The 24,795-nt window shown below is 50.2% G+C and overlaps 3 protein-coding genes across 10 annotated transcripts in view; 1 reads left to right on the top strand and 2 right to left on the bottom strand.

Moving 5' to 3' along the window:
- LOC105182744 (uncharacterized) overlaps positions 1-12,746 on the bottom strand; it is a 33,602-nt gene extending 20,856 nt beyond the window's left edge. For 4 of the 6 annotated variants that reach the window (XM_019841245.2, XM_019841249.2, XM_019841248.2 and 1 more), the window contains exon 1: positions 12,370-12,746. The gene's annotated coding sequence lies outside the window, so the exon portion shown is untranslated. Of the gene's footprint in view, positions 1-11,577; positions 11,662-12,369 lie in introns of those variants that run through there. The other 2 variants (XM_025307288.1, XM_025307289.1) reach the window with 1 other exon arrangement.
- Positions 12,747-14,579: 1,833 nt separating this feature from the next.
- Positions 14,580-18,114, top strand: GlcAT-I (Glucuronyltransferase I). Its single transcript, XM_011140407.3, has 4 exons — positions 14,580-14,830; positions 15,978-16,501; positions 17,039-17,341; positions 17,416-18,114. Exons 1-4 carry the CDS (start codon positions 14,704-14,706, stop codon positions 17,512-17,514), a joined length of 1,053 nt encoding a protein of 350 aa, XP_011138709.1. The 5' UTR covers positions 14,580-14,703; the 3' UTR covers positions 17,515-18,114.
- Positions 18,115-19,490: 1,376 nt separating this feature from the next.
- Fas2 (neural cell adhesion molecule fasciclin 2) overlaps positions 19,491-24,795 on the bottom strand; it is a 101,287-nt gene continuing 95,982 nt past the window's right edge. For all 3 annotated transcript variants that reach the window (XM_025307258.1, XM_019841239.2, XM_025307259.1), the window contains one exon: positions 19,491-22,685. In XM_025307258.1, coding sequence (XP_025163043.1) covers positions 22,544-22,685 — 142 coding nt within the window. In that variant the 3' untranslated portion in view covers positions 19,491-22,543. The remainder of the gene's footprint in view (positions 22,686-24,795) is intronic.

The raw sequence follows: 24,795 nt of genomic DNA, 5'->3' as shown, positions 1-24,795 counted from the left end.
CGTTTGTGCGACGCTGTAAATATCGCCGGCGGAGATTACTCCTGTGGGACCTCGGGCGCTCAGGAGAGGGAGGGTGCCTCGCGACGCCTCGACAGCCGACGATTAACGAAATTGTATTTTGTTCAAGACCAAATTACAAATTTCAAGTGAAAAGGTACGCTTCTGCGCAACGTCTATCCGCCCTGACGTTCGCCTCCTCCGTCATCCTCTTGCAGCGTTCTCTCTAATCCGAGATGTCTCTCCTGTGGTATTCTTTCCCACATTTCTTGCGTATCAAAGCTTGATTCTACGGTCTCGCGACGAGAAATGAGGAAATTCAGAGTATCTCTTTCTCGATGATATAGAGCGGAATACACATACGGAAGATATATTTGTGCGTTTCGATTCGACGACGTCTCTGGAAGCCTGTACTCTCGTTGAGCGTGTCTTCCGTGAAGTGGTAATTTACTGTCACGCCTATTCGTCTCGAACGTTCAGCACGTTTCTCCGTCGTCGTCCCCTTGGCTCCTAATTTTCAAGCTGTCTTTTACACAGAACTTCTCCCCACACCTCTCACATATCAAAGCTTCGCGTTCTACCGTCTCGTAGGAAACGAAGAGATGCAAGACATTTTCTTTCTCCGTGCATGATAAAGAGGAACGAAAGAGGATATGTAGAGAGAGAGAGAGAGAGAGAATATCGCGCACGTTCCGATTCGACGGCATCCGGAAGACTGTGCTCGCATTGCGCGCGTGTGTTTCATAAAGCAGTAATTTGAGAAATTACTGTTCCTCGCAGCAGCACAGCGCAAGGAGTCCATCTTTTCGCCGACGTCTCTACTTTCTTTCGTTCCTATTTATTTTTAGAACTCCGCGCGCGCAACCTCAAATCCACTTCGTCAACAACCTTTCACGAGATGAGTATCAAAGCAGCCTTTTTTGCAACGCGTAATCATTGAGTCGCCATCACGACCTCGCCGAAAGCTCGGACGGCGACGCATAATTAAGCAGTTTATTACGAGACGTAGATAAAATTCTGAAAGAAAACTTCTGTACGTAATGTAGAAGCGCAGCGTTCATTAGCATATAATCTGTTCGTTACAGCGTGAAATAAATAAAAGCTCCTCAAGACTTTCTCCAATTAAATTTACACATAGTCCTGCTTAAGGAAACACAAACTATTTCAAAAGACGTCTGCAACACAGTCTCATCGTCCTGCTCTATTCCGGATCTCAATTTACATGTCAATAATGTCTCTTCGCTGAAATTCCACGTATTTGTCTTCGAGAGCGCGCGCTCTTTGAATTCGCTTCTCGAGAGATGACGGAGAAGAGCAAAGCGTTCTTTTGAACGAAAAACCTTGAAGCATCATCAGGGAATTATTAGCCTCCGCCGGCTCCCATTCGATCGTAAAATCGCCCGCGCGGTCGCCGCGCCGAATGAAAAAAAGCGGAAGCGTGAATCACCATGTCGCTCCCCTCGGGTAGCGAGGGAGGAGGCCGGCTCTAACGAGGAAGATTGAAATTTCGTATCGATTAGAGCGTCGTTCCGCGACGAATTTCCATGCCGCGAACCGCCCCCCAGGTCGTCTACCCAGGTCGACTGACCACCGCCCCTCGGTCCGACAGACGTCGGGCTTTTTCTACTTCGCAGTTCCGCGACTTTACGTAACCACGTGTCCCGGCCGCTCGTTCGTTGAACGTAAATGTGCTTCTGTGTGGGAGACAAAAGCGGAATCAAACAAAACATCGTTAAAACGTCATCCTAAGTCTGTATTCCGGGAGACGAGAAAGAGTCCAATGTCCAATTCTCTTTCAGCCGTGGAAGTAGCGCTCGTGTTTTAAGCTGACATACGCCGGAACCTAACTACGGGAGGATTTACGGTCCTTTATGAATCGAATAAAGAGACTCTGCAAAGAGTGTATAAAACAAACTTTACGACAAAATTCGCGATTGTACTCCTTAATTAAGTAACAGAGCCGACTGCTCTTGGGTAAATATGTACAATTTAAGATAACGTTTCCTTCAGCTTTCTTTTTTATCCTTGTAAACGTCGCATATTAAGTACAACACAACACGCGCGACGAGGTATTCTCATTTATTCATTCATCCGCTCGCGGGGCCATTCGATAAGCCCCGAGACACTTTAACGTCGCAATCGCGCAATCCCACTCTGTGTCGCGATCGATCGCAATCCGCCTGCCGTTACGAGACGCACGGGACGCGGCCGTAAAAACGCGAGCGAAAAGATTCACCGAAGTAACCCGTGACTCCGCAGGAAACGGGAAATTAATCATTCGCCGCGACAAGACAGATCAAGCCGAGAGTTCCGATCGAGCTCGACTTTTGCGTGCCTTTCCACGTGACGCGTCACGATTGCCCGCGTCTTCGACCCTTTCCCCCGGTCGTTTCCCTCCGAGCGTTTAACCTCCGACCTTTTTCGGCTCGGTCGCTCGTATTTAGCCGGCCCTCGTACGTCTTTGTATTATTAACCTCGTTTCCCGGAAGGCTTTGCGAAGCAGCAACTTGGGCTTCGGAAGTCGCTTCCGCGCGGAACTTCAAAGTGCAAGGCGAACGAATAATCCGAGGCCCAAGGCGGCCTTTATCGGGCGAAATTGGAATTTCGGGCTTGTTCCGCCGTGTATTTCCGTTGCTTTTCCACGCGACTTGCTCCGCGTCCTTTGGCCCGCATCCTCGAAGCCGCATCCGGGTGCAAGTAGTTCGTCCGAATAATTCCCCGTTGCTGCCTTGCGCGAACGATTATTCGGCCGATCATTTTGATTTCTTAATTATCCTGGCAAGCGGCCTGATAATTTTCGTCGTCTCAACTTCTCAGCTGCTCGTCCGATAATTGTCGATGCTCTACGTCAGCTGTCGCTCCGAACAGGATCGTGACGACGAAAAAAGTGACAATTTCTGCTCGAGCGAGTCAGCTCGCCCGAGGCGTGTAAATCTTTTCGCCAGACGGGATCCATCATTTAATGAAAAAATTGCATTCAACTCCGATCCGGCGCTCGCGTATTTTAGTCGCGAACGCCGACATTTATGTCCTCCGGCCGGGAGGACATAATTATCCGGCGAATAGAGCTCTCTGTAAGGACGCGATAGCACACGCCTGTAGCCGCGCTACAGTGAATTTTTCATCGCGATCCCTCGCGCCCGCCCGTTAAAATAGCGCGACTATCGCGGCGGATTCGCGCTGTCACTTTTAAGATATTAAATCGGTAATCCGTCGCGCTTCTCCGGTCCGATCGGCGCGACCTTAACAGCGGCGAGGGGACCCGGCCGTTTTCAGATGACGAAGGAATTTCATGTAGACGAGAGGAAGTTTCCTCCTGCGGCGGCGGATATATTCACGTTTCGCTTCTGACCCTCGCCCTCGTCCCCCCTTTCGACGAGAGAGCGCGTCTGGATATTTGATGGGACTCCTCGCCCGCGGCATATAAGCGTTGTAAATTTAAAGATCGACTCGGATTGCATCGGCAGGATCGATAGGCGAGCGCACGGCAGCACGGTGTATACGCGGTATACGGCGTGCGCCTTCGACCTCGCTCCTTTGGCGAGCGTATTCGCGGTCGTTTTCTTCGCGGGGCTATTACAGGTTCATTGAATTCTCGTGCGAATGCTCCGAGCGCCGTTTCGGAAGGCGACGGAACTCGCGATGAAGCACGAGCAGCTACGAGGCCCGCTAATGAGGTCTTATCAATCGTCGCTTGCGCCGCAGCGCAAGATTAGATCGTTTATTTATTGAACAAACAGACGTTGTTAATTTATTTAACAAACTGTAGGACATTGCACGAGGCGTCGCGTCGGGAGAGATATCAGCTCGACAAGTCACTCGATAGAGCTCCTCAAACTGGCTTCTTCATGAATTTCGAAGAAGCATCTAAATTATACAATCACACGAGGGAGCGAGACTCCATGAATTCGAGTACGGAGTCGCGAGGAATTAGAACCCGAGGAGTGCCGGAAGAACTCGAGAGAGAGAGAGAGAGAGAGAGAGAGAGAGAGAGAGAAAGTTTGCATTGAGAATATTCCTCGCACAAGTCTCTGTGCGTGATCCAAAAACACCGCGAGGTCTAGGCGGCCGTTGACCCTCGGCATGCGATTTTTTTCCGAGCCCTCGACCTCCACGAGCGGCGCCCTTCGCTCGCAGTAGTTGCGTGCGTATTTGGGCAGACGTCTAGACGGCTTCTATCCGAGCGTCCTATCGGCCGCGTCTCCGTGTAATCGAAAGTATTTCTTATCTTCGACACCGTACGTGGCGTCTCGGGACACACCGCAGAGCGGAATCGAAGCTCGGTAATCTCGAAGGCGCTGCCGCTCTCGGGTTCCCCGCGGCATCCCGCACGGTGGCGGGGCTTATTACGGTAATAAATATCGTGAAGAGCTCCCCCGTCGGGAGAGAAACGATGGCTGCAAACTTCGCCAACGGGGCTGCCCGCCGATCGCGGCCGATTGACTCGGCATTCGTGGATTCAATTCGCCGTGTTTTCGCGTTACATTCATTACGGCGACGGCTGTCGCAGACGTCACGTTACTCACGCGCGTTATCTTTAATAATAATGCGTATTCTTCACGTTAATCTCGATTTATCTAGAAAGAGTCTCGGTGTGTACGGATGTGTTAGGATCAGTGAATCGTTTGAAATATTTACGACCTGATGTATACAGCATCGATTGACAAAACGGAATGCCGCAAGAAACTCTGACGCGATGAGAAAAGATGGGGGGAGAGAGAGAGAGAGAGAGAGAGAGAGGGGGGAGAGAGCGAGAGAAAATAGAGAGGAGGCAGAAACAGATGTGAGATCAGCGCGGAATCCGTCGCAAAAAGCACCTTGTTCGATTCCCGCTGCAAAAACTTTGTTATCCAGTGTAATGTAAATTCAATATGCAAATTGCTGCGCTAACTCGTAAGCCGATTCGCCCGTAGAACATTGACGTCCGCCCTACTCGGAGCACGTTATCGCAAGAACCATCTCATTTCCATCTTGGATTTACATTAGCGTTCACTGTAAACGTGACGTGCGGCCTTTACCGTGTCCAAGACACGATGTCGCAAAAAGGTGAGGCAATGGGCGCGAGCCGCCCTCGCGAGCGGCCCTCGCGAAAGTGCGCGTCGCGGCGAGTTAGCGCGATGAACACTGAATTGTGTTTCGCCTCTTCCTCCGGTAAGCCGTCGCCGATGCACTTTTCTCCTCTCGTCCCGGGGATTCCTCGTCTCACCGGCGAGCGCGGATAGATGCGCGCAAATTGTCGACGGAAATCGCCGGTAACCGTTACAGAAGCGATACCGTGGCTTAACAGCGACGATACCACCGCTACGGTAAACTCTCGCAATCACGGCGAGGCGCCTCGAGTTCGCGCGACGCGCCTGTAATTTTCCTCGGAGAATTCGCTTCGTTAGCAACTATCCCGATGGATCTGGACCTTCTCACGGCGGTGTTGAACACTCCGAGGAACTGGCTGCGCCGTGACAGCGAGAAAAAGGGGGAAGAAAGGAGAGCAGAGGGAACTGGAGAGCCGCTCTCTCCGGAGATCTCGAGAGAACAGGAAGAAAAAAGGGGAGAAAGGGTGAAACGAAAAGCCCGCTGATGAGACGATAAACTGAAAATCTCTCCAACCTGAGTCGACAATGGCGCGCGTTTCGGCTTCCAGCGACGACGAGCCATCGTCATTCCGACGATCGTCATTGCGACGAACGCGCGAACGGATCTCGCGCGATACGAGCACGCGCTCGTATATCCGCGCGCACGTGTTTCCCGGTCTCGCAATAGCCGAGCCGATAAACCGGTGGTTCAACAACCACGCGAGCGTGCTCGAGAAGTTTCACCCCATAAGACGATAAAGCGAGCTTTATTGCCGCGACCGGAGGCACAAACACGCACGCACACACGTCCCTTTCCTTCGTCGGTCGAGCCCGTCGCGCGCGCGGACGTATCGAGGGCCGCGCCGATAATGATCGGGGCGCGCACACGCACGCACGCCGCTTTTTTCTCGCCTATCTCTGCGACGATAAAGGCCGACGATAAATTTCAGCGCGGCGCAGCTTCGGCCCTAGCGCTTTGCGCGCTCGTGTTAATCGCGCCGGTACGTTTTAATAATCAAGAACCGCGTCGAGAGTAGTAGTCGCGCTCTCTTCTTCCCTCTTTCTTGGTCCTGTACCCCGTCGTCGTCGTCGTCGTCGTCGTCGTCGCGGAATTTAATTCCGGCAATTACCATCCGTTTGACGCTACCTCGCAGTCCGTATTTCTCATTTCTTGGCGCGATCAAAGTCGCGACTGTTAACGAGGAAAATCAAATGGTTACGTATGCCGCGTAATTGGTCGCGATTAAAACGCCGGACGAGATATCCAGAGCGAGCCTTGGATAAACACAGTGACATAACAGGGGGGAGAGAGAGAGAGAGAGAGAGAGAGAGAGAGAGAGAGAGAGAGAGAGAGAGAGAAGACTGTTTAATCGATGCATTAAACAGCCGTTTCTTTCCCTTGGCCGAGACGCTATCTCGCATGCGGCCCGATCTCATTTCAAGGTGAAATTATACGGCCCGGATCCAAGCAGCCGTGCAATTCGCCTGGCTAATCATCGCGGTGCAACGAGCCAAGAATCTACACCCAGCTTCTTCTAACTGCGTCCGCCGCTTCTTATTTCCCCAGAAGTATTTCCGGAGCGAACGAGACCCGGGTCATCTGTCAATCCGCCGGGGCGCGTCTCGCGAACCACTGACGCTCGACTCGAGAATCGCGCCGATCGATAAACCGTACGCACGCGTCGCCTGTCAATCTCTACGCCCGTAATTATTTTCCCTCTTCCGAGAGCAAAAGGAACAACGCGCTCACCAAATTGCCGAGATGGATCAGCGACGAGAGATGCTGCTGCGCTTTTACCTCGCGATCCCCCCGATTGCCAACCAGTCGTTTGTATCGGGCTAGGAAATTTCAATATTACAAGCGGAAACCGAAGAAACAGAGACGTTGGCCCCGTTTCTCCCGACGTGCAGAGTTATATGAATAAAAAGGGAAAAACGGACAAGAGAGAGGAGAAAATAATGAGTAGCGGGCTTTGACTGCAGAAAGAGCGAGAGAGAGAGAGAGAGAGAGAGAGAGAGAGAGAGAGAGAGAGAGAGAGAGAGAGAGAGAGAGACGGGGGGGAGAAAATAATGAGGTGCAAGCTTCGATCGAGAGGAGGGAGATGAGAGAGAAATAATGAGCTGCAAGTCTCTACTATCATATTTAATCGAACAGCCCCCATCTGTTATTCATCGGCGGAATCAAGTGGATTCGATAACCCCTGGCACTCGTTGTGCTTCGATAATCGCGACGTTACTTGTGCGACGAAAGTATCACGTCGATTTACTCGATACCACTACTGTTACGCGCAGCCGCTTACGAAATCCTTGGCATTACACGGCGCGCTGACGTAACGCGGATAAAAGCACACACACACACACACACACACACATACACGCACGCAGACACGCGACGAAGACACGCCGGTAATCCTCGCCGTCGTCGTCGTTGCCATGTTTTACGAACAAGTAAATACAACTTCGCGCACTCCCGCGCGATGCGCATCGGCGTCTTTGCATCCGAATATTCCATCTCGAGCGCGCGGTTCAATGACCACCGCGATCAGAGATTAAAAACGACAAAACTCGGCCCGGTCTCTCTTCTCTCTTCAGGATAAGGTTTCAGGTCGAATAGAGCACTCCGACTGATTGCTGCTAAGACCGGAAGTGGAGCACGACAATAAGAGGCCCGCGGAAAGTTATGACTCACGGCGGCATGATTTTAGGCCGCTGAGGAGACATCGGGGAGGACGGAGGAGGAAATGGCGAGGATACTAACCGAGAAATATGTTTTTGGCAACAATACGAGCGCGTTGGCGCCGGAATACCTGTCGGGACATTGTCTCGCGGAGGAGAGCGAGCGATTCCCTCGGCAAGCGAAAATCCCTTCTCGAGACAAAGCAGCGAGACCGAGTCGCGGACGCGTACGCGAGAGGCTAAATGACTCGCGGACTCGACTTTAATTTCAATCGTGCAGATTACTCGGGCGAAACCTAATTTCGGATTCGCCCGACAGTACTCCAAGTATGAGCGCGCTCAACTTCGGAGATGCGAGCGAATAACGAGATCTTTGTACTCGAAAGTCGCTACCGATTCGCCCCACGCCGCTCGAGAACAAACAATAATTATCGTCCTTGTGGCATTTTTAGCGTCGACGATATTTTCAGGGAGCGTTCTGGTATCGCGACTTCGATCGGCAGGATCGAAATCTCCTGCCGGAAGCCCGCGAAAATTCAGGCCGCGCTGCTCTTTCGACGGCTCTTTTCTCACGTTGTCTATTAGCAGCGTCCCGCTCAGCTATTTCCGCGCTCATGTCGTCCCTTCGCCCAGGAAGAGTCGGCGAACTCTGGCGGAAGGGTGCGCTTGCACGAGCCGAAACGGCCGACTTATCCGACTCGCGCGCGAATGCCGTTCTATATCGATTGACCTTTTCTGGAAACGGTCGCGCCTCAGAAATGTCACAGAGCGCCACGAACGCGGATACGAACTTTCGGCCATGCATCTGTTACGCTATTCAAGTCATCGCACTGTGTGTGCGAGCGGGTCACGAGCCCGGCCGGTGGATGAGAGAAAGAGAGGGGGATGAGGGCGGGGGGGGGGGAGAGGAGAGAGAGAGGAGAAAGAGAGAGAGAGAGAGAGAGAGAGCGAGAGATAGAGCTTTCGTAGAGATTGGTTCCATGCCCTTTATCTCGCGCGAGCGTGGCCCCGCTAATCGAATGCGACTAGCCAAACAATAGTGTAATCGATAATCGGAATAGGCGCACGGTTTAGAGATATCGCGGGGGCGGCCGGGGGTGGCGGGGGGCGGCGAAATAGAAGCGCGTTAGCGGTGACTCAATTTACTAACGGCCGGCCGGTCGGACGGTCAGTTTTAGATTCTATTCATCCCCGCAAAAGTAGCGACTCCGCCGGACAGCCGGCTGATTAGATTGTCAATAGTTGCGGACGATCGCGAGCGAGGCGAAACGAATCGATATCGACCGACATGTTCCGCTGGACACTTTGCAGTCTCCCGTTTCCCACGAAGACATCGCTATCAATGGCATTCCCTGTCATTACGCTGTATCAACGCTTCGAGCCCCGAGACCATTCATTTTCGTCCGGAGGGCTAAAGGGACAAACGCGTTAACAGCGAAGCCTGTCCCAGAAGGCTCTTTACGTTACGAAGAGAAATTCAATTTGGCTGGCTGCGCACACACGAACTCGCCGACTCGACCGACGCGGCGCGTCCGCTAACATTCCGTCGAAATTACGGGGGTCCGCGCGGCGGTTCACGGCAAATTAGCGCGCGCAACATACGTTGTTACATAACTAAACAAACAGCCCCCCGTTCAAAGAGTTACGTTAAAAAGCCGGAAGCGCGTCGAGCTGCCGAACTGCAAAGTCGAATCTCTCGGCTGGCTGAGTCGCGACCCGGCGTAGCTTGACCGACGACCTTCGCCCTCGAATCGTCCCTTTAGTCATCACCGGACTCGTCTGGTCCGTTTCGCGGGATCACGAAAAATCTCTGTCGCTCTCGCCGGTAATCAGTCTGGCAGAATTTCTGGGATCTCGAAGCCGCCCTCCATCTGGGCCGAAAGTGTCACTCGCTTCCTCGCTCGTCTCGTCAAGATGAGAGAGAGAGAGAGAGAGAGAGAGAGAGAGAGAGAGAGAGAGAGACAGGATGAGAAGAGAAATATTCGAGGAACTCTGTGCCGGTGGAAGGTCGGTCGTTAACGCGCCCCTCGTGATGCACGATGCACGGAAGCGAGACGCATCAACAAGTAGTTATCCAATTCGGAAAGCGGCTCGCTGCCGCGGCTCGAGAAGCGGATTAGCGCGCGCGCGGATCCGCGCCAAGTATCGGAGAATTGTGCACGCGTGACGTTTGAAAAGTCGCCCGGCGAGCGGCGTATGACCGCCTACTTAGCAGATATATCGGAATAACGTGGCCATAACACGGTCGGCTGCGAGACGGTTGGCGGCGCGGGCGGCGCGCACACCAACGGGAGAGATTGACGAGAGCGGGGCTGGCGGTCGCGGAACATCGAGAGAGAGAGAGAGAGAGAGAGAGAGAGAGAGAGAGAGAGAGAGAGAGAGCGGGATTATCTTATATCCTTGTCGCGGTTGCATCGCGGCATCGCATGATCGATCATTTTCTTAGTTCGAGTCCCGCCGAGGACGCGGTGGTTACCGCGGCACGATGTCGGCGGTAGCCGCAACCTTGCTTAATTATTGAACGACCACACGCGCCAGACATCGTCTACGCCGCGCTAGCGAGGATTCCGCGACTCCGCGGGATATGCATTTCCGCGGCTCGTGGGAAATCGACGCGGCAGATATCGAGTGGCAGTCACCCGGCTTGGGGGACTCGTCGTGGTCGGGCCGCTCGAAGCGAGCTTCGAGCACGCGAGCGAGGCAGGGATTGACGGCAAAGAGAAAGGAGGGTGGTCGTGCGGAGATGGGAAGGTCGAGATCGGGACTGTTTCCCAGAGAGAGGATAGTGGCTCGCACGAGCTCGAGAATAATCGGAAATCGGAGCGGCACTTTGGAAGCGGCCAATTGCCGAAGACGGTAATCGGCCCGAACGCGTGTACTCGTTTCTCGTTCGTTTCTCGTTCGTTTCACGGGGACGGTAACGGTGATATCGGGTTCTCCGTCGTCGTGGAGCGAGGCTCCGTTCGTTTGAGAAGAGCGATACGCGAGCGGGCTAAACGTAATATCGTTGAAAATTAAGGCGCGCTGGAGAGGCCGATTGTGAATTGGCCGGCGGGCGATTGAGGAGGCCGCGTTTGAATAAATTGACATTTTCCGATTCACGTGCGCACAGCAAGGAGGAAGCGGCCGCCGTATAACGGCGGGAGAAGATGGACGTCGGGGGGTAGGGAGTGCGAGGGGATCAATTTAAAAGCCGTGACTCAGTGGGACACGATGACGTAGTTAGCGCGCGCGGCCTCTCCCTCAAAAATGAAAGAGAAAAGGGGTGAGCGAGAGAGCAGGAGAAAGAGAAAAAGAGAGAGGGGGAGGGGGAAAGAGAGACAGAGAAAGAGATAGAGAAAGGGACAAGAGATGTAGAGAGGAAGAGTAATCCGGTAACGATTAAGTGACGACTAATCGGGGCCAGTGCACACGAAGGGTTAGAGAGGAGAGAGGTGCGCCGGTTGAGAGTGAGCGAGAGAGTCGGCGGAGGGGGGGTAGGTGGGAGAGGGAAGAGCAGGAGGAGAAAGAGGAGGCGAGATTCTCAAGCGGTCGACGAGCCTCGAGTATTATTCCCGGTATTCCGTGTACATTACCAGTGGTATACGACGATGAAGGGGTTGCGCGAAGAAGGGCATGGAGAAAGAGCGAGAGCAAAGGGCGCGTGCATACGTCGCACACAATAATTCCCCTTCTCTCACGTCGCGGAGCGTGGGATTCCCCTCTGTGTACGACGTACACATACACACAAAGAGAGAGAGAGAGAGAGAGAGAGAGAGAGAGAGAGAAGCGGTTTACGCGCTGACGATTCCGGTTTACCGAAAGCAAGGAGGGGAAAAATACAAGAGTTACATACGAAGAGACGGGGCTGCGGATCTCGTGGCAGGAGATCGAGGAGCGCCGGCGGGGTCGCGAAGGGAGAGATAGATAGATAGATAGATAGATAGAGAGAGAGAGAGAGAGAGAGAGAGAGAGAGAGAGAGAGAGAGAGAGAGAGAACGCGTGAGAGACGGGAATATACCCCCTTCCGGCGATCCCCCTTCGCTGTTCGCGCTGAGTATGCCCATCGAGGCAGCGTCCCCTCGCCCCAATTACCGTGCCCAGCGCGCACCGCCTCCCGTCTGTGCTCGTAATTTGCATCCGACCTCTATTTCCTCGCGTTGGCGATGCGCGAGGCTGTGCGAGTGCTCTCCGTCACCTGGACAATATCGTTCCGGACAACGTTCGGCCGGAGATATACGACTCGCCGGGACAATCTCTCTTTCTCTCTCCCTCCTTCTCCACCCCCCTTTCTCTCTCTCTCTCTCTCTCTCTCTCTCTCTCTCTCTCTCTCTCGCTGTCGTTCAGGATGCGCGAGCGGTAGCTACAGCCGCGACGTCATAGCCGAACGATGTCGTCCAGGGGGTGAGTGAACGATCCAAGGATGACGTCGGCGGTATGAGGATATCTACAAATCCACGGTATAAAAATGTATTCACATTGACGTCGGAGTGACCGGCTCTGTGTGTGCGAGCGGTTAAGTGCGGTGATCTATCTCCCCGGAGAACCAAACGCTCGGCCGCACGTATGTGCGGCCTGGCGGAGGAAGCGTGACATGCGTCGCAGCCGGGAAAGTGGAGGAGGACACTAGCGACGCGCGATTACTCACGAGGCACGAGGTCATCGTCGAGGAGGAGGCCAGCGGAGAGCTGACGTCGACTCCAAGACCGACGACCGACGAGCATCCTTCTCCTCCGGTCGTCTTGTCCACCAGCCTCTCCTCCCTCCTATAAGATCCCGACGACCGACTCCCGCAGGACTCGGACGATCCTCCCGACCTCCTCGTCGTCGTCGTCGTTGCCGCCGCCGTCGTCGTCGTCGTTGTCGTTGTTCCGGCAACACCCACTTTCTCGCCTGGCCTCGTAACCTCGAGGGCCACGCCAGCCTTCCCTCTCGCCGCGGATGATCGAGCCGCAGTGCTACTCCGGACAGCACCGCCGCTACCCACCGTCGTCCTCGCCGCTGCCGCCGCCACCGCCGCCGCTGCCGCCGTCGTCGTCGTCGTCGTCGTCGCCGCCACCACCACCACCACCACTGCCGCCACCGCCACCACCACCACCACCACCACTACCACCACCACCACCACAATCACTTCCACCACCAACCGCCACCGCCGTCGCCGCCACCGCTGTCACAGTCACAACAAGCAACCTACGGCAAGCAGTAGTAACAGCCGCTTAACGTACTACTGTCAGACGGCTCGCAACCCCCTGCGTTGTCACATGAGCTCTCGATGCGCTTTCCCTCTTCCGCCCCTATTATTCTTCTCACCCTCTCTTCTTCTCCTCGTCAGACGCGAGCTATCGACTCACACCCTGCTTGGCAATTAATCGTAGCTCACGATTCGTAGCGTGTCGGCGTGTCTCTCTCTCTCTCTCGTCGTGCGACCGCCGACGTGTTTCGTCACACGTCCTCACATCGCGATGTCATTCGCGCAGCAAGAATCAGCCGACGAACAGAGGAACGCACGCACTCGCTCCGCCGTGGCCGTCACAGTGGCTGGTGTGGCTACACGGCCGGTACCTCGCTACTTCGCCAGTCAGCCAGCCAGCCAGCCAGCCAGCCAAAACCAGCCTCCCTCCACTCTACTCTGCCGTCACCCTGCCTTCCCACCCCGCGACCCGTTGCTGACTGCTTGCTGACTGTCCTAGGGAGAACGTACGCGTGACCGTGGCACGCGCGTGTCCCGGCATGCGCCCCTCAATTCGCACGAATCCGGTACACCCTTGGCGTCATCTGTGAGGTTGCATCCGGACCGCTCAGGGGTGCTTGCCACCCTTGCGACGTAAGCCTGGAGCAGCCTCAGGAACGGCACCTGTAAAGAAAGGTCACTGGTTAGAAAAAAGCGGAAATAAAGAATAAATTAGAAGAAAGGTTCCTACTGGACAGGAGAGATCTCTTCTAGATTGCCATTAGTGTCATTATGGGTAGAAATGAAGAAGAAGATTTTTGACCTGCCGTTGAATTGACTTATCGTTCTATGATCTTGAGTAATTGATAAAAATGAGATTTTCAAACTAGGGATGGGCAATGTTGAGGAAAATAATTGGTTTCCAAAGTCGATTTAAAAATATATCAATTTTTATAATCAAGAATTTTTGAAATCATCAATAATAATCGATTAGTTTGAGCTCCTTTGGAAGTAAACTTTACCCACTAATGGTAAATATATTTTTGAAAATTAAAAACTAATTAATTTTGGGACTTTCTAGCTCGAAGAATATTATTGAATACAATTTAAAAAATTCACAAGAAATACCTGGTTTAGTCCTAGTTAATTTTTGTGAAGATAAATTTAGCTGAGATCCAAGATTGTGGTTTGTGTCTCAGCTAAAAATCAGTTTTTTAGCCAAGACTCAAACCATGTTAAAAGAACTCAAATAAGAATTTTAAAAGAAATCGACCTGTTATTTTGCGACCTGATAATAAAGGTTTTACTATATTTTCTATATTTGCTATTTTAACGAACAAATACGATATGATTATTTGATTTGTTCTTTTAGCGAGTTAATAAGAGATTAACGGGATTATTATTATTATTATTAGTTATGTCATTTTTTTAATAAATATCTGTCAGTATATCACGGTTATCACTCATGCGTGTCTATTCTTCTGATTTCTAAATTGTCAAATTTATACGTTTTGAGTAAAAGTTGCCATTTCACTCAGATATCAATCGTAGTAAAAGTTATTCGGATTCGCGCAATTTGGTGGGAATGAAAATTTCAACACAGCGAAAGCGCTCATTTCTAAGTATCTGTTTTATTAAAACAGCGACCATGTTCCGATAAGAAACGAAAAGACTGCTTGATATCGACCATTATACAGTGTTGCAAAAATGCTCCGTATCACGTGGACCGCGTGATGTACTGTGATATCACAGAATGTTGACACTTTAGTCGGCGCTGTCGGTGAGGCAGCACAGTGTCATGGCGCGTCAACGATGACAGAGAGTGTACTCCTCACCGACGAATCCAGCACGAAAGCCAGTATGTGGGGCGGATTTCGCTGTAACAAGGCTTTCCTCGTACTGTTCCTCATCAATGTGATCGCATTCCAAAGTGTCGTTTGTGAGTGCTCGTTTAGTTATTGTGCTATTTTCGCTGATATCATCGTCCACAGCGGACTACTCGCTGCCTACACGCGTGCGTACGCGTCTATGCGCACACCAGCAAATGTTCTTCAAGGTCGCGCACTCGTTGACACGCTCGATGCGCTTCGGCGGGCGATTCGAAACAGAGTTGCACCGTGGCTCCCGACGTTCACGTTGCTCTTGCCTTTACAAAATTATGCTTTTCAAAATCTCCCCGTAACTAAATTACCAATCGAGAAGCGACACTTCGAGTTTGTTTGCAGTTATTAATATAGTGACCGCATCAATCATGGCTGCCAAAAACTGAATTCTCGTCACAAAATTGCCCGGCGGGACCATCCGCCATAAACACGTTCGATTTGTCCACACTTGGCGCCACTTTCAAGAGAACGGGCCGAATTATTTCGGCAATTTGGACGGCGATTTCTCGCCGAATCGAAACACGAAACAAAATTACGACATCTAGTACCTATTCGTGTGTCCATTTTGCGTTCGCTCCTCGTTGCACTCGATTCCGCGTTTAAAGAAAGTTGAATCCACAATCGGAGCCAGGACGCAAGTGTAAGTACACGAAACTCTGATGGTCGTTTAATCGAGAATGAAAGTCGGTGTCTCCTGCAGTTTCAACAAACGCCGGCTACTTTTCACGCTACCATTTGTGGTATTGCAGCGCGTCTCACGACGTGGGCAGGATTGCTGGGAAGAGCTTAGTTGCTTGCTGTAAGAAATGACTTTATTTTCACACAGTGGAAAGCGTGGGGGAAATGCAGTCAACCGACGTCTACGTGAATTATACGGTGCACAGATTGCGGCTGAGAATGAAGCGCCACACGATGCTCCCGTAAACACGGTCTATTATTGTTTCACGTGGAACGCTGTTTCGAAGCCCTCGCGAAGCGCGCCATGGCTCATCGGCTATTTATATATCGCAATCGCTCCGTCTTCATGTTCATGCGCGAGCTACTGCTCCCACGTGTGTTTGCTTGCTCTTGTCCTATATGCAGATTACGCCGCGCGCTGTCGCAGTCCCCCGAGCGCGTCGTTCAAGATGCGAGAGGGGGACGATTGAAGACCCGCGCGCGACTTGCGTCAACAATAACTCGAATGAACTTTCGCACACACAGATTACCAGGAGCGCAACAAATGGCAGGAACTGCGCTCCAAGCTCGAGTCGGTGATAATGGACCTGCGCGACGTGCAAGGGCTGACGTACAGCGTGGTGAAGAGGCTGGAGTCTCACGGCCTCTTCGTGGAGAATCTCCGCGGCAGAAGCGGTAATCAGACCGTCATCTACGCGATCACACCCACGTTCTCCAGGCCTGTGCAGAAGGCCGAGCTCACCCGGCTGGCGCAGACGTTCCTCCACGTGCGCAACTTCCACTGGATCGTCGTGGAGGACGCACCGTCCAAGACCAGCTTGGTCAGCAACTTCTTGGAGACCAGCGGCCTCATCTACACGCACCTGTCCGCGGCGACGCCGCCCAACTACAAGCTCGGCAGGAACGACCCGAACTGGAAGAAGCCGCGCGGCGTGGAGCAACGAAACGCCGCGCTAAGGTGGATCCGGGAGAATCTCAAGCCGTCCAACAAGGGCGTCGTGTTCTTCGCCGACGATGACAATACTTACGCCATCAAGCTATTCCGCGAGGTAACGATGCCCTGCGGAACCAGCCAGCTCTGTTGACGCGCAACACAGATTACCGAACTGAATTTCTCTCTCTCTCTCTCTCTCTCTCTCTCTCTCTCTCTCTCCCCCTCTCTCTCTCTCGAGCATTTTGACGTTGCACGCGGCTAGGTTCGCAGCTTCCTCCCATCAGAAATCGGTAATTCGCTGCCGCGTCAAAGGGTGCTACGTCGTGAGGGTTGCATGCTTCAACGAGCGAATCGAGCCTCGGGCTTCGAGTTTTATCAGCATCGGCTACTCACTCGAAATAAAATGTCCATCGTACCAGAGTTTGCCAGAATGCAATTGCTTCAATTCCAGCGTGTCAGTTCGCTAGTCTACTGTAGTGACAATGGATTCTGATTCCGATAAGATCCGAGATGTTAATAACATAACAATTTTATTGACAATATAATCTTAGATCAATCAGAATCACGTCGGTAATTCTACATGCTCGAGTAGATATCCATTTCCAAACGGACGTCTCATTGAATTCGCAATTCTGTGTATTGCATTTTACAGATGGAGAAGATACAGAGAGTCGGAGTGTGGCCGGTCGGTTTAGTCGGCGGCTTGATGGTGGAGCGACCTATCTGCATTTGTGATAACGCTACTAATAAGGTAATCAGTTTCAACGCCGCATGGAAGCCGGACCGTCCGTTCCCGCTCGACATGGCCGCCTTCGCCATCAATCTCGAACTGTTGCTCAAGCACAAGGACGCGTGGTTCTCGTACGATGTGCAAGGCGGTTATCAGGAAAGCGAGATACTCAGACAGATAGTCACGAGGGATCAGCTGGAGCCATTGGCGGACTGTTGCATGAAGGTACGAATTGATCCTCCTGGCGTCTCGTGGCGATCGTCAAGCACTCGTGAAACTGAACATTTTGCTTATTCCAGGTGTACGTGTGGCACACACGGACGGAACCGCCGCAGCTGAACGTCGAGCAGATGTTAATCAGGAAAGGCAAGCGTTCCAATAGCGGCATCGAGGTATAAAAACGGAAAAGGGACAAGAAAAAGAGACGCTCATTGTCAATTCGCGGAGTTTCGTCATGTTCTACCAATTCCGTGAAACTCAGTGATATTTAGTACATAGATAAGTGACGTTAAGTTCGTTAAAATTGGCCGTTGTAAACGAGCACGCCTGAATCCTCTTATTTCATTGGGCCCTGTAGTGGAATAATATTGTATAGCCGCTTGTAGTCGCCGACTTAATAAGAGAGATATACTGAGCGAATGTCTCTGGCAATTTGAGTTGCGAACGATGCTTTCGAAGGGCTCGATGAATCCATGTGATATCTCTTGGCAGCAGGTTGACTAATCTACATGCCGATAATATTAATGTTTTTGTACGGAAGCAAGATTCCCTGTCAATCCTACTTACGGTCGTCGATATAAACAAATTTCTTATATCGTGTTCACCGTTATGCAAAAGTTGCATTGTAATAAAATCTCAGAGGGAAACGCGAGAGGCGCGGACTCGCACATTCATTGTCCCCCAGTTGAGCTTGAAAATGTTCCTTCACTTTTTATTCGAGAGCAGGATTTCTCGTCGCGTACAGAAAAAGCATACATAAAAAATACGCCTTACATCTACCGAACTTTAATAATACTCGTAATGGTCTCCGGACTGAGAAAGAGATATGCGCAATAATACTTTTCGTGGGAAGCTACTTGCTGGACTAAAATGGCTTTTGGCAACGGATATGAAATAGCTGTATGTGCTAGAAACGGGGATTCGCGTCGACGCATAGTGTCGCACGACATCTGCGACACGACGCTGTCTCCTGCGACTCATTTTTTCCCATATATCGTCCTCATGTATAATATATATATTTATATATATAAATATATATATATGTATATATATATATATGTATATATATATATATTATATATATATATATATATTTATATGTATATATATATTTATTCATCGACTTACGTGCTAATAAGTACTATAGTATTTGGCAAACTCTGTCTTACGTAAAAAAGCTACCTGTACGGAAAGCGTGTTCGCGAACGGCGGAGTCCGTTTACTTGCTTCCCAGCTTCGGATGCGACGAATTAACGGGTGCAACGATGGTGCTCGACAGAAACGTTGCCGTTACGAAACGTTTGCGAATCATCCACGCTTTATTCAAAGTCATCTCTTCGGGTTTTTATACAAAGAGACATTAACTATCTCGCGCGGTCAGAAGACCAATATCCAATTTACAATCACGACGACAATTAACCTCAAGCGTAACTCGTCTCGGAGAGACGTAATCCCGTCTCGTAATCGGCCCAAGGAGAGGCAAACCGTCAAGTTACGCTCGAACTTCACCGCCGTTAATAAGACCCTCTGTTGAAATTCACGAATAAAGCGAAAAGAAATGAAATTCGCAAAGTCCTCAAGTCCCTCGGGCACCATCCGCTCGATCCCTTAATCGTAATTTAATTACTGAATTATCCAATGGACATGGCAATTCATTATAATCCAATAATTCAATAATAAACGTTTAATCGTGAGCTGTAACTCGATTCGTCTCAATGTCGACGAGACATTACGCTCTTCCCCCGTTCGCGTTAGCTTTCCGCGGAAACACGCCCTCCGTACTCGCGCGTGTCTTCTAAATCTACGATGACTCTCCTATTTTATCATCGATACTTCTTACAGTTAGGGAGAAACGTTTACAAGCATTTACAAAAACTTATCACATTTTAACTGCGCTTTTTTTTTCTTCTGCAAAAGCCATCTTAGACACTAGGACAAGAGTGATACTTTACTCGCTATTCGGATATATTAATTATATATGGCAGTTTTTCCGATGTCACTTTCGGGGATCACTGACCGAAAAAAAATCCGACTGGCAAGCTTTCGTGTATCCGCGTGACTTGATATTCGCCACGGTGAATGTCATTTGCTTCTCGATTACATTATACATATGCGCACACACACATACACACATGTACGTACGTACGTGTGTGTGCGTGTGTATGTATGTATGTATGTGCAGAGAGAGACTTTTGTATTTAAAGTAACGTACCAAGATCCGTCAGAAGTCTATCAAGTTTCACGCACCGACTCTTCTTCCTCGGATCTTAACGCTGCTCTTCGTCACGATTCCTGCACAATCGCGACTGATAACCCAATCACGATGACTTCTGCAACTTCGATCGAGGTCCAATCTCGTAAGAGTGGCCCAATCTTCACTTTGATCGTTCCTCCTTTCATAAATTTTTATGTCAAATAAGAAAATTATTGTCTCTACTCTCGATAGAAGGGCAAGAAATCATTAAATCACTGAATCATAAAAAATTAAAACTCTAAAAAAAGAAACAGACACAAAGAAGAATGGGCTGCTCTTATGCATGTTGCATTGCACGACGCACATAACCATAACATCATAAAAACATATACTTTACAGTATCACGATTATAAAAAGAAATAAAGTAAAAAACAAATTGAGAGCATTTCTCACTCAAGTTAAAAAGGACAAATCTATGTATGCATGACAAAATGTATACGCAGAACGAAGGGATTCGCTGCTGTGTGACAGATATGCGCAAGGTACTCCATAATAATTCGCTCATAACTACACACACATGATCGCAAGATTCGCACAAAGAACACGCGCGCGCGTAGCGTTTGAACATTTAGAGAGAGAGGAAATTCGGCATTCCATTTCGACCTATTTGAATGACAAAGTTTCCCTGGTTCGACGTTTAAAACAAAAGAAAAAGAGAAAAAAAAAAAAAAGAACGAATCAGTCTTTCAAAGTTTAAAACACAGAAACGAAACAGAAACGAAAAGAAAGAGGATCAAATGCTCTACGATTACGGAGGCGAAGATACGAGGGCTCAGAAACGCGACGAAGGTATCGCAATATGTGAAAGAGCTATCTACTGTTCACGTGTCTCGGCCGACGGTCGATTCTAATCAGAAAGACACGGAGAGATGTACACGGAGGTATGTGAATGAGGGAAGATAATAGATTGTTCAAAGTTTATATACAACGCGGAGGTTGACGCGCAAATCGCGCGCACCTCGCCTAAGGGGAAGGAAGATAGAAAGGGCTTCTCTGTTGCCGCTTGCGGGGTACAATAGCGAGGCTCACTCGCTGTTCCTCGATCGCGCAATAACGGACGACGATGCCTCGCGGATGATAAACCACGCCGATCCGTCTCAAGCTCCCTTTCGCCACAGTAGACGAAACGATTCGTCGAGCTTGTTTGACAACGGAAAAGAAACATTCGCAACGCATTTTCGCATGCGTTAATAAACGAAAAAGAGAGAAGGAAAATTGTACTTTGGAAAGACATCGAAGACTCGGCGAGATCTTCGTGTCGCACTCGTCTTGGGACAAATCGGCGGAGGTAATCGCGAGTATCACGCTCCACTTTCGCGCTCTCGAGGATCATCATCTATCATCTCAATTCTTTCACCACTTTTACAACAATAAATACCTCCGTCGGATCCCGAAGTCCATGCGACTCCGATTGAAAATTCGCGTGCCGCGACGTGCACACGTCGTCCCTCTAATATTAAACCGATAATAGCGTTACAGATTCTCCCGGCGAAATGGCGAAAGAATCAAAGTTGCCTGAGTATCAGTAAACTCGGAGGAATACCAGCGTCGTATTCCTCCACTTTTATACCCCTTAAAATGCAATATGCATTTCCGTCGGAACGAACACAAAGTCTCTTCCTCCTTTTCTCTCATGTCTCCTCCTTTTCTCCCTCCTTTCTTCCTCGAAGCGCAACAGAGTATGACTTTCCCCGTGCTTTTTTCGTCAAGTTGCGCGCGACGAAGGACGCGATACTACCCAGCGTACTAGATTGCGATAATCTAAAGGGTGCCTCGAAGCATGGATCACACTAAATCGATCGATCGACCTCTACCAATTTCGCGACGAATTTTGTACATTCCCCTTTGCCGTCATCATCGTTATCGTCATGATTATCATCAACGCCTTCTTCTCCTTCTGCTTCTCGCGCAAGCGACCTACCTACTGCTCGTTGCCTTGCAGTACGCGCTAAAGTACAGTTATATTCGTCATAGTTGCTTCCTAAAACGACTACGAAATACGCGTTTACCGCCCATTTCGCACTTCTCGTCTCGCGAACTATCGATTATCTGTGCGAGTACATCTGACGTGGGACGTGGGAGTTTGAGATTGCTTTTACGATCGAGAGAGGCGAACCTTCGGAACGTGATTCGTCTGTCAGTGAGGAATATTTCAAAAAAGTTCCTTGATGTCAATTTGCAATATTACTTTCAATTGCCGCATCTTTGCGGCGACGATTTCCCTCTTCTAAGAGTCGATACGGTACAGTCGATTCTCCCTTCATTTAGGAAGAACACTGCTATCACATTTCTCAGTGATGAAGAGAGACGAAGCACAAAGAGTACACATCAGGTTTCCAAGGTTCGCTCCTTCTCTCTCTCTCTCTCTCTCTCTCTCTCTCTCTCTCTCGAAGCTGTTGACTTACCTCACGCACAAAATCAGACGTATAGCGAAGGTCTCGTAGCAAAGTAGTCGGCGAGTTTACCAATAGCAGGAAGCGCTTTCAAGGGATCCACAAGGACCTGTAGGAAAAGGCGGCGTATCGCAGTACGCGAATAAGAGGTCTCGAAAGGGAGAGGAGGGGCCGGTCGGGTGCGACCGTGAAACCGTGCACGTTTGAGAGCGAAAACGAAAAGCGGAGCTCGGAGAGGCTCGTGGGTGAATGGCGAAAATGCAACTGCGAGATGCTCCGCGCGTCCGGGAAAATCCCGCCGGAGCGGTTTACAACCCCCGGTACTTCCGCAAGCAAGCTCACGATGATGCGCTCTGCACGTTTCTCCTGTTTCTTTCTCTTTCTCTCTCTCTCTCTCTCTCTCTCTCTCTCTCTCTCTCTCTCTCTTTTCGCATCGTTTTTGTTTCTCCTCCCTGTTTCGTTTGTCGTGTTTGTTTTTGTTTCTTTTCGAGAACACTTTGACCGGAGACCGCGCGATCGCGTCTCCGGGACGATTTACAATCTAGTACGCCGGAAGAATATCTAGACGGCCGAGTCCTTGCCGACAAAGCCGGTCTTGGAGACGGACCTCTTGCCGTCAAAGGTGATGGAGGTCTCCCGGCGCAGTCCGGAATCGATGATAGGCGTGATCTTCTTCTCCTCTTTCAGCGGCTCCTTCTCGTCTCTGAAAAAGCACCAAGACCAACATTTGCCGGACCATCGTGATTTCCGAGTGCAATCGTGTTAGCTTCTAATATCGGGCAAAAAACGAAACAGGAAAAGAAAAAGAAAAGGGGAGAACAAAAAGGAAGAACAGGGCATGTCCATATGCGGCGCGTGGTGCGACATCGAATATACATGTCAGGCATGCTATCACTCGCAAATGTCACGTTCGCAAAAGTAAAAGGTACGTCTCGCAGAGTAAAAGGCTCCAAGGGGTGAGTGGTGGGGAAGAGGATGGAACAATGCGTCTCTAGGCGGTGTACGTTACTCTCGGTAAGTCTCGGGAAATCCGCGGTTATCGCCACTCGTGGCGAGTCGCTCGTTGTCGTTTCGAGGTAACGCGTTCGATTTTTCGCACGCGCACACATTATGTGTGCGTGTGTATATGTGTGTGTGCACAAAGTACAACTACGAGAGAGTTTCAAGATAATGGTCTCTCTCTCTCTCTCTCTCTCTCTCTCTCTCTCTCTCTCTCTCTCTCTCTCTCTCTTCCGTTCTCTCTATATTTTTTCGATATTAATTTAGCGTGCAAAGTGCAAACATGCGACTAATTGTGCACACTACTTCCTTTGTATCATAAACGAACGCTTCCCGCCTCTAGAGATGTCTTATTTTCGTCGGTTGGATTTTCCGCGTGTACACTTTGTAGAGAGTACGCGCTTTCTTGAGGCCGCGGAATTCGTCTCTGATGACTTGAACAAACCCGGGATAATTTTCGTAAATGCTCGGATATTACGAAAGACGGAATAGTAGCGAGCATTATAATTTCCTCATCCTTGAGAACACAAGAGTTTGTGACCGAAATGTTTAATCCGATTGAAGTTCGTATCAGAGAGTATCTATGAGGAAGATGAGTGAAAATCTGAGATGAATCTGAGATTTTTCATCTGAGACGAAAAGGAAGAAAAGAAAAGAGAGAAACAGAGAGACTTTTATGCCGAGATAATCGGCCGACAAGATAAAAATAGCGGGATAGCGCGCGGTAAAACTTCCTTTCGTGTGTACAATGGACCAGAAACTCGACTCATAAATATTCTCTCCCTCGCGAAGGATCGTTTTTCTAAATTACTTCTGTTTTCGTCGCGGCTCCGTCGCGCGGTCCAAAAATCGATCACCCGCGTAACTCCTCCGCTTTCTTCTCTCTGCACACAACATATGTCAAAACTTTACTTTTATCGGCTTACGCCACTATTCCGTCCAAGTTGTTACACCGAGTCGTCGTCGCGGCTGTTTGTTTGCGTTCGCGCTGCTGTTTGTGCTTCGTAAAGCACAAAGGCGGCCAGGTCGAGCGAGAAGACTCGCGGTACTCGTTGCAACGTAACAACGTGCGGTGACGAAAGACAAGGGGCCTGGGCAGGGGTAGCTAGAGAGAACTACGGACGAAGTGAGCATTGCTCGTAGTGTATTATCGTGCATGCGGCATGGCCAAAGCTCGAGGCGAAGTGCCGGCGATCGCTGTGTCGCGCGTAATTCACAGGATTGACAGGATAAAACGTATTACCGAGGCCGCTCGCAGGTGATTCTCGATGGCGAAAAGTTTCCGGTCCGCTGCGCGAGATGAAATTCGCGACGGCGACTCCCCCCCGCGACGAGATGTCGATTCGCCCAGCGAATTGCAATTTTACGCGCAATCAAGCGCACCGATCCCGAGACAAGCGAGAGACTTAACGTGAATGTAATAAAAAAAAAAAATAATGAGACAAAAATAAAGTAATTTCGTGATATGACCGATTCGATCAGTTTCCTCTTTTTTCTTCGTTTCTTTTTTCAATTTCTCTTCCTTCATGAGCAGGGGATAGCGTTTCCATATTTCGTTGGAAAAATGCGATAGACAAAATATGGGTCATTTTAGATCACGGTTCGGTCGGTCATTGGGACTATCCACAACTCCCCCAGAGGACTCCCTCGCGGATACACTGTGCTATATCTAGAAAAAGAAAAAAAAATGAAAAAAAAAACCGCATTTCATGCAGCTGTCATGAGTAGACGCATAGTTTCGACGCGACGCAAGAATGTTGACAAAAAATTCACCAAGTACTGCAGTGTGCAAAAGGGTGATTCGCGGTTTAGCG

This window comes from Harpegnathos saltator, unplaced genomic scaffold, assembly GCF_003227715.2.
Source record: "Harpegnathos saltator strain DR-91 unplaced genomic scaffold, Hsal_v8.6 scaffold844, whole genome shotgun sequence".
Taxonomy (NCBI): domain Eukaryota; kingdom Metazoa; phylum Arthropoda; class Insecta; order Hymenoptera; family Formicidae; genus Harpegnathos; species Harpegnathos saltator.
The sequence above is the reverse complement of the archived record's forward strand: the minus strand, read 5'-3'. Positions and strand labels throughout refer to the sequence as shown.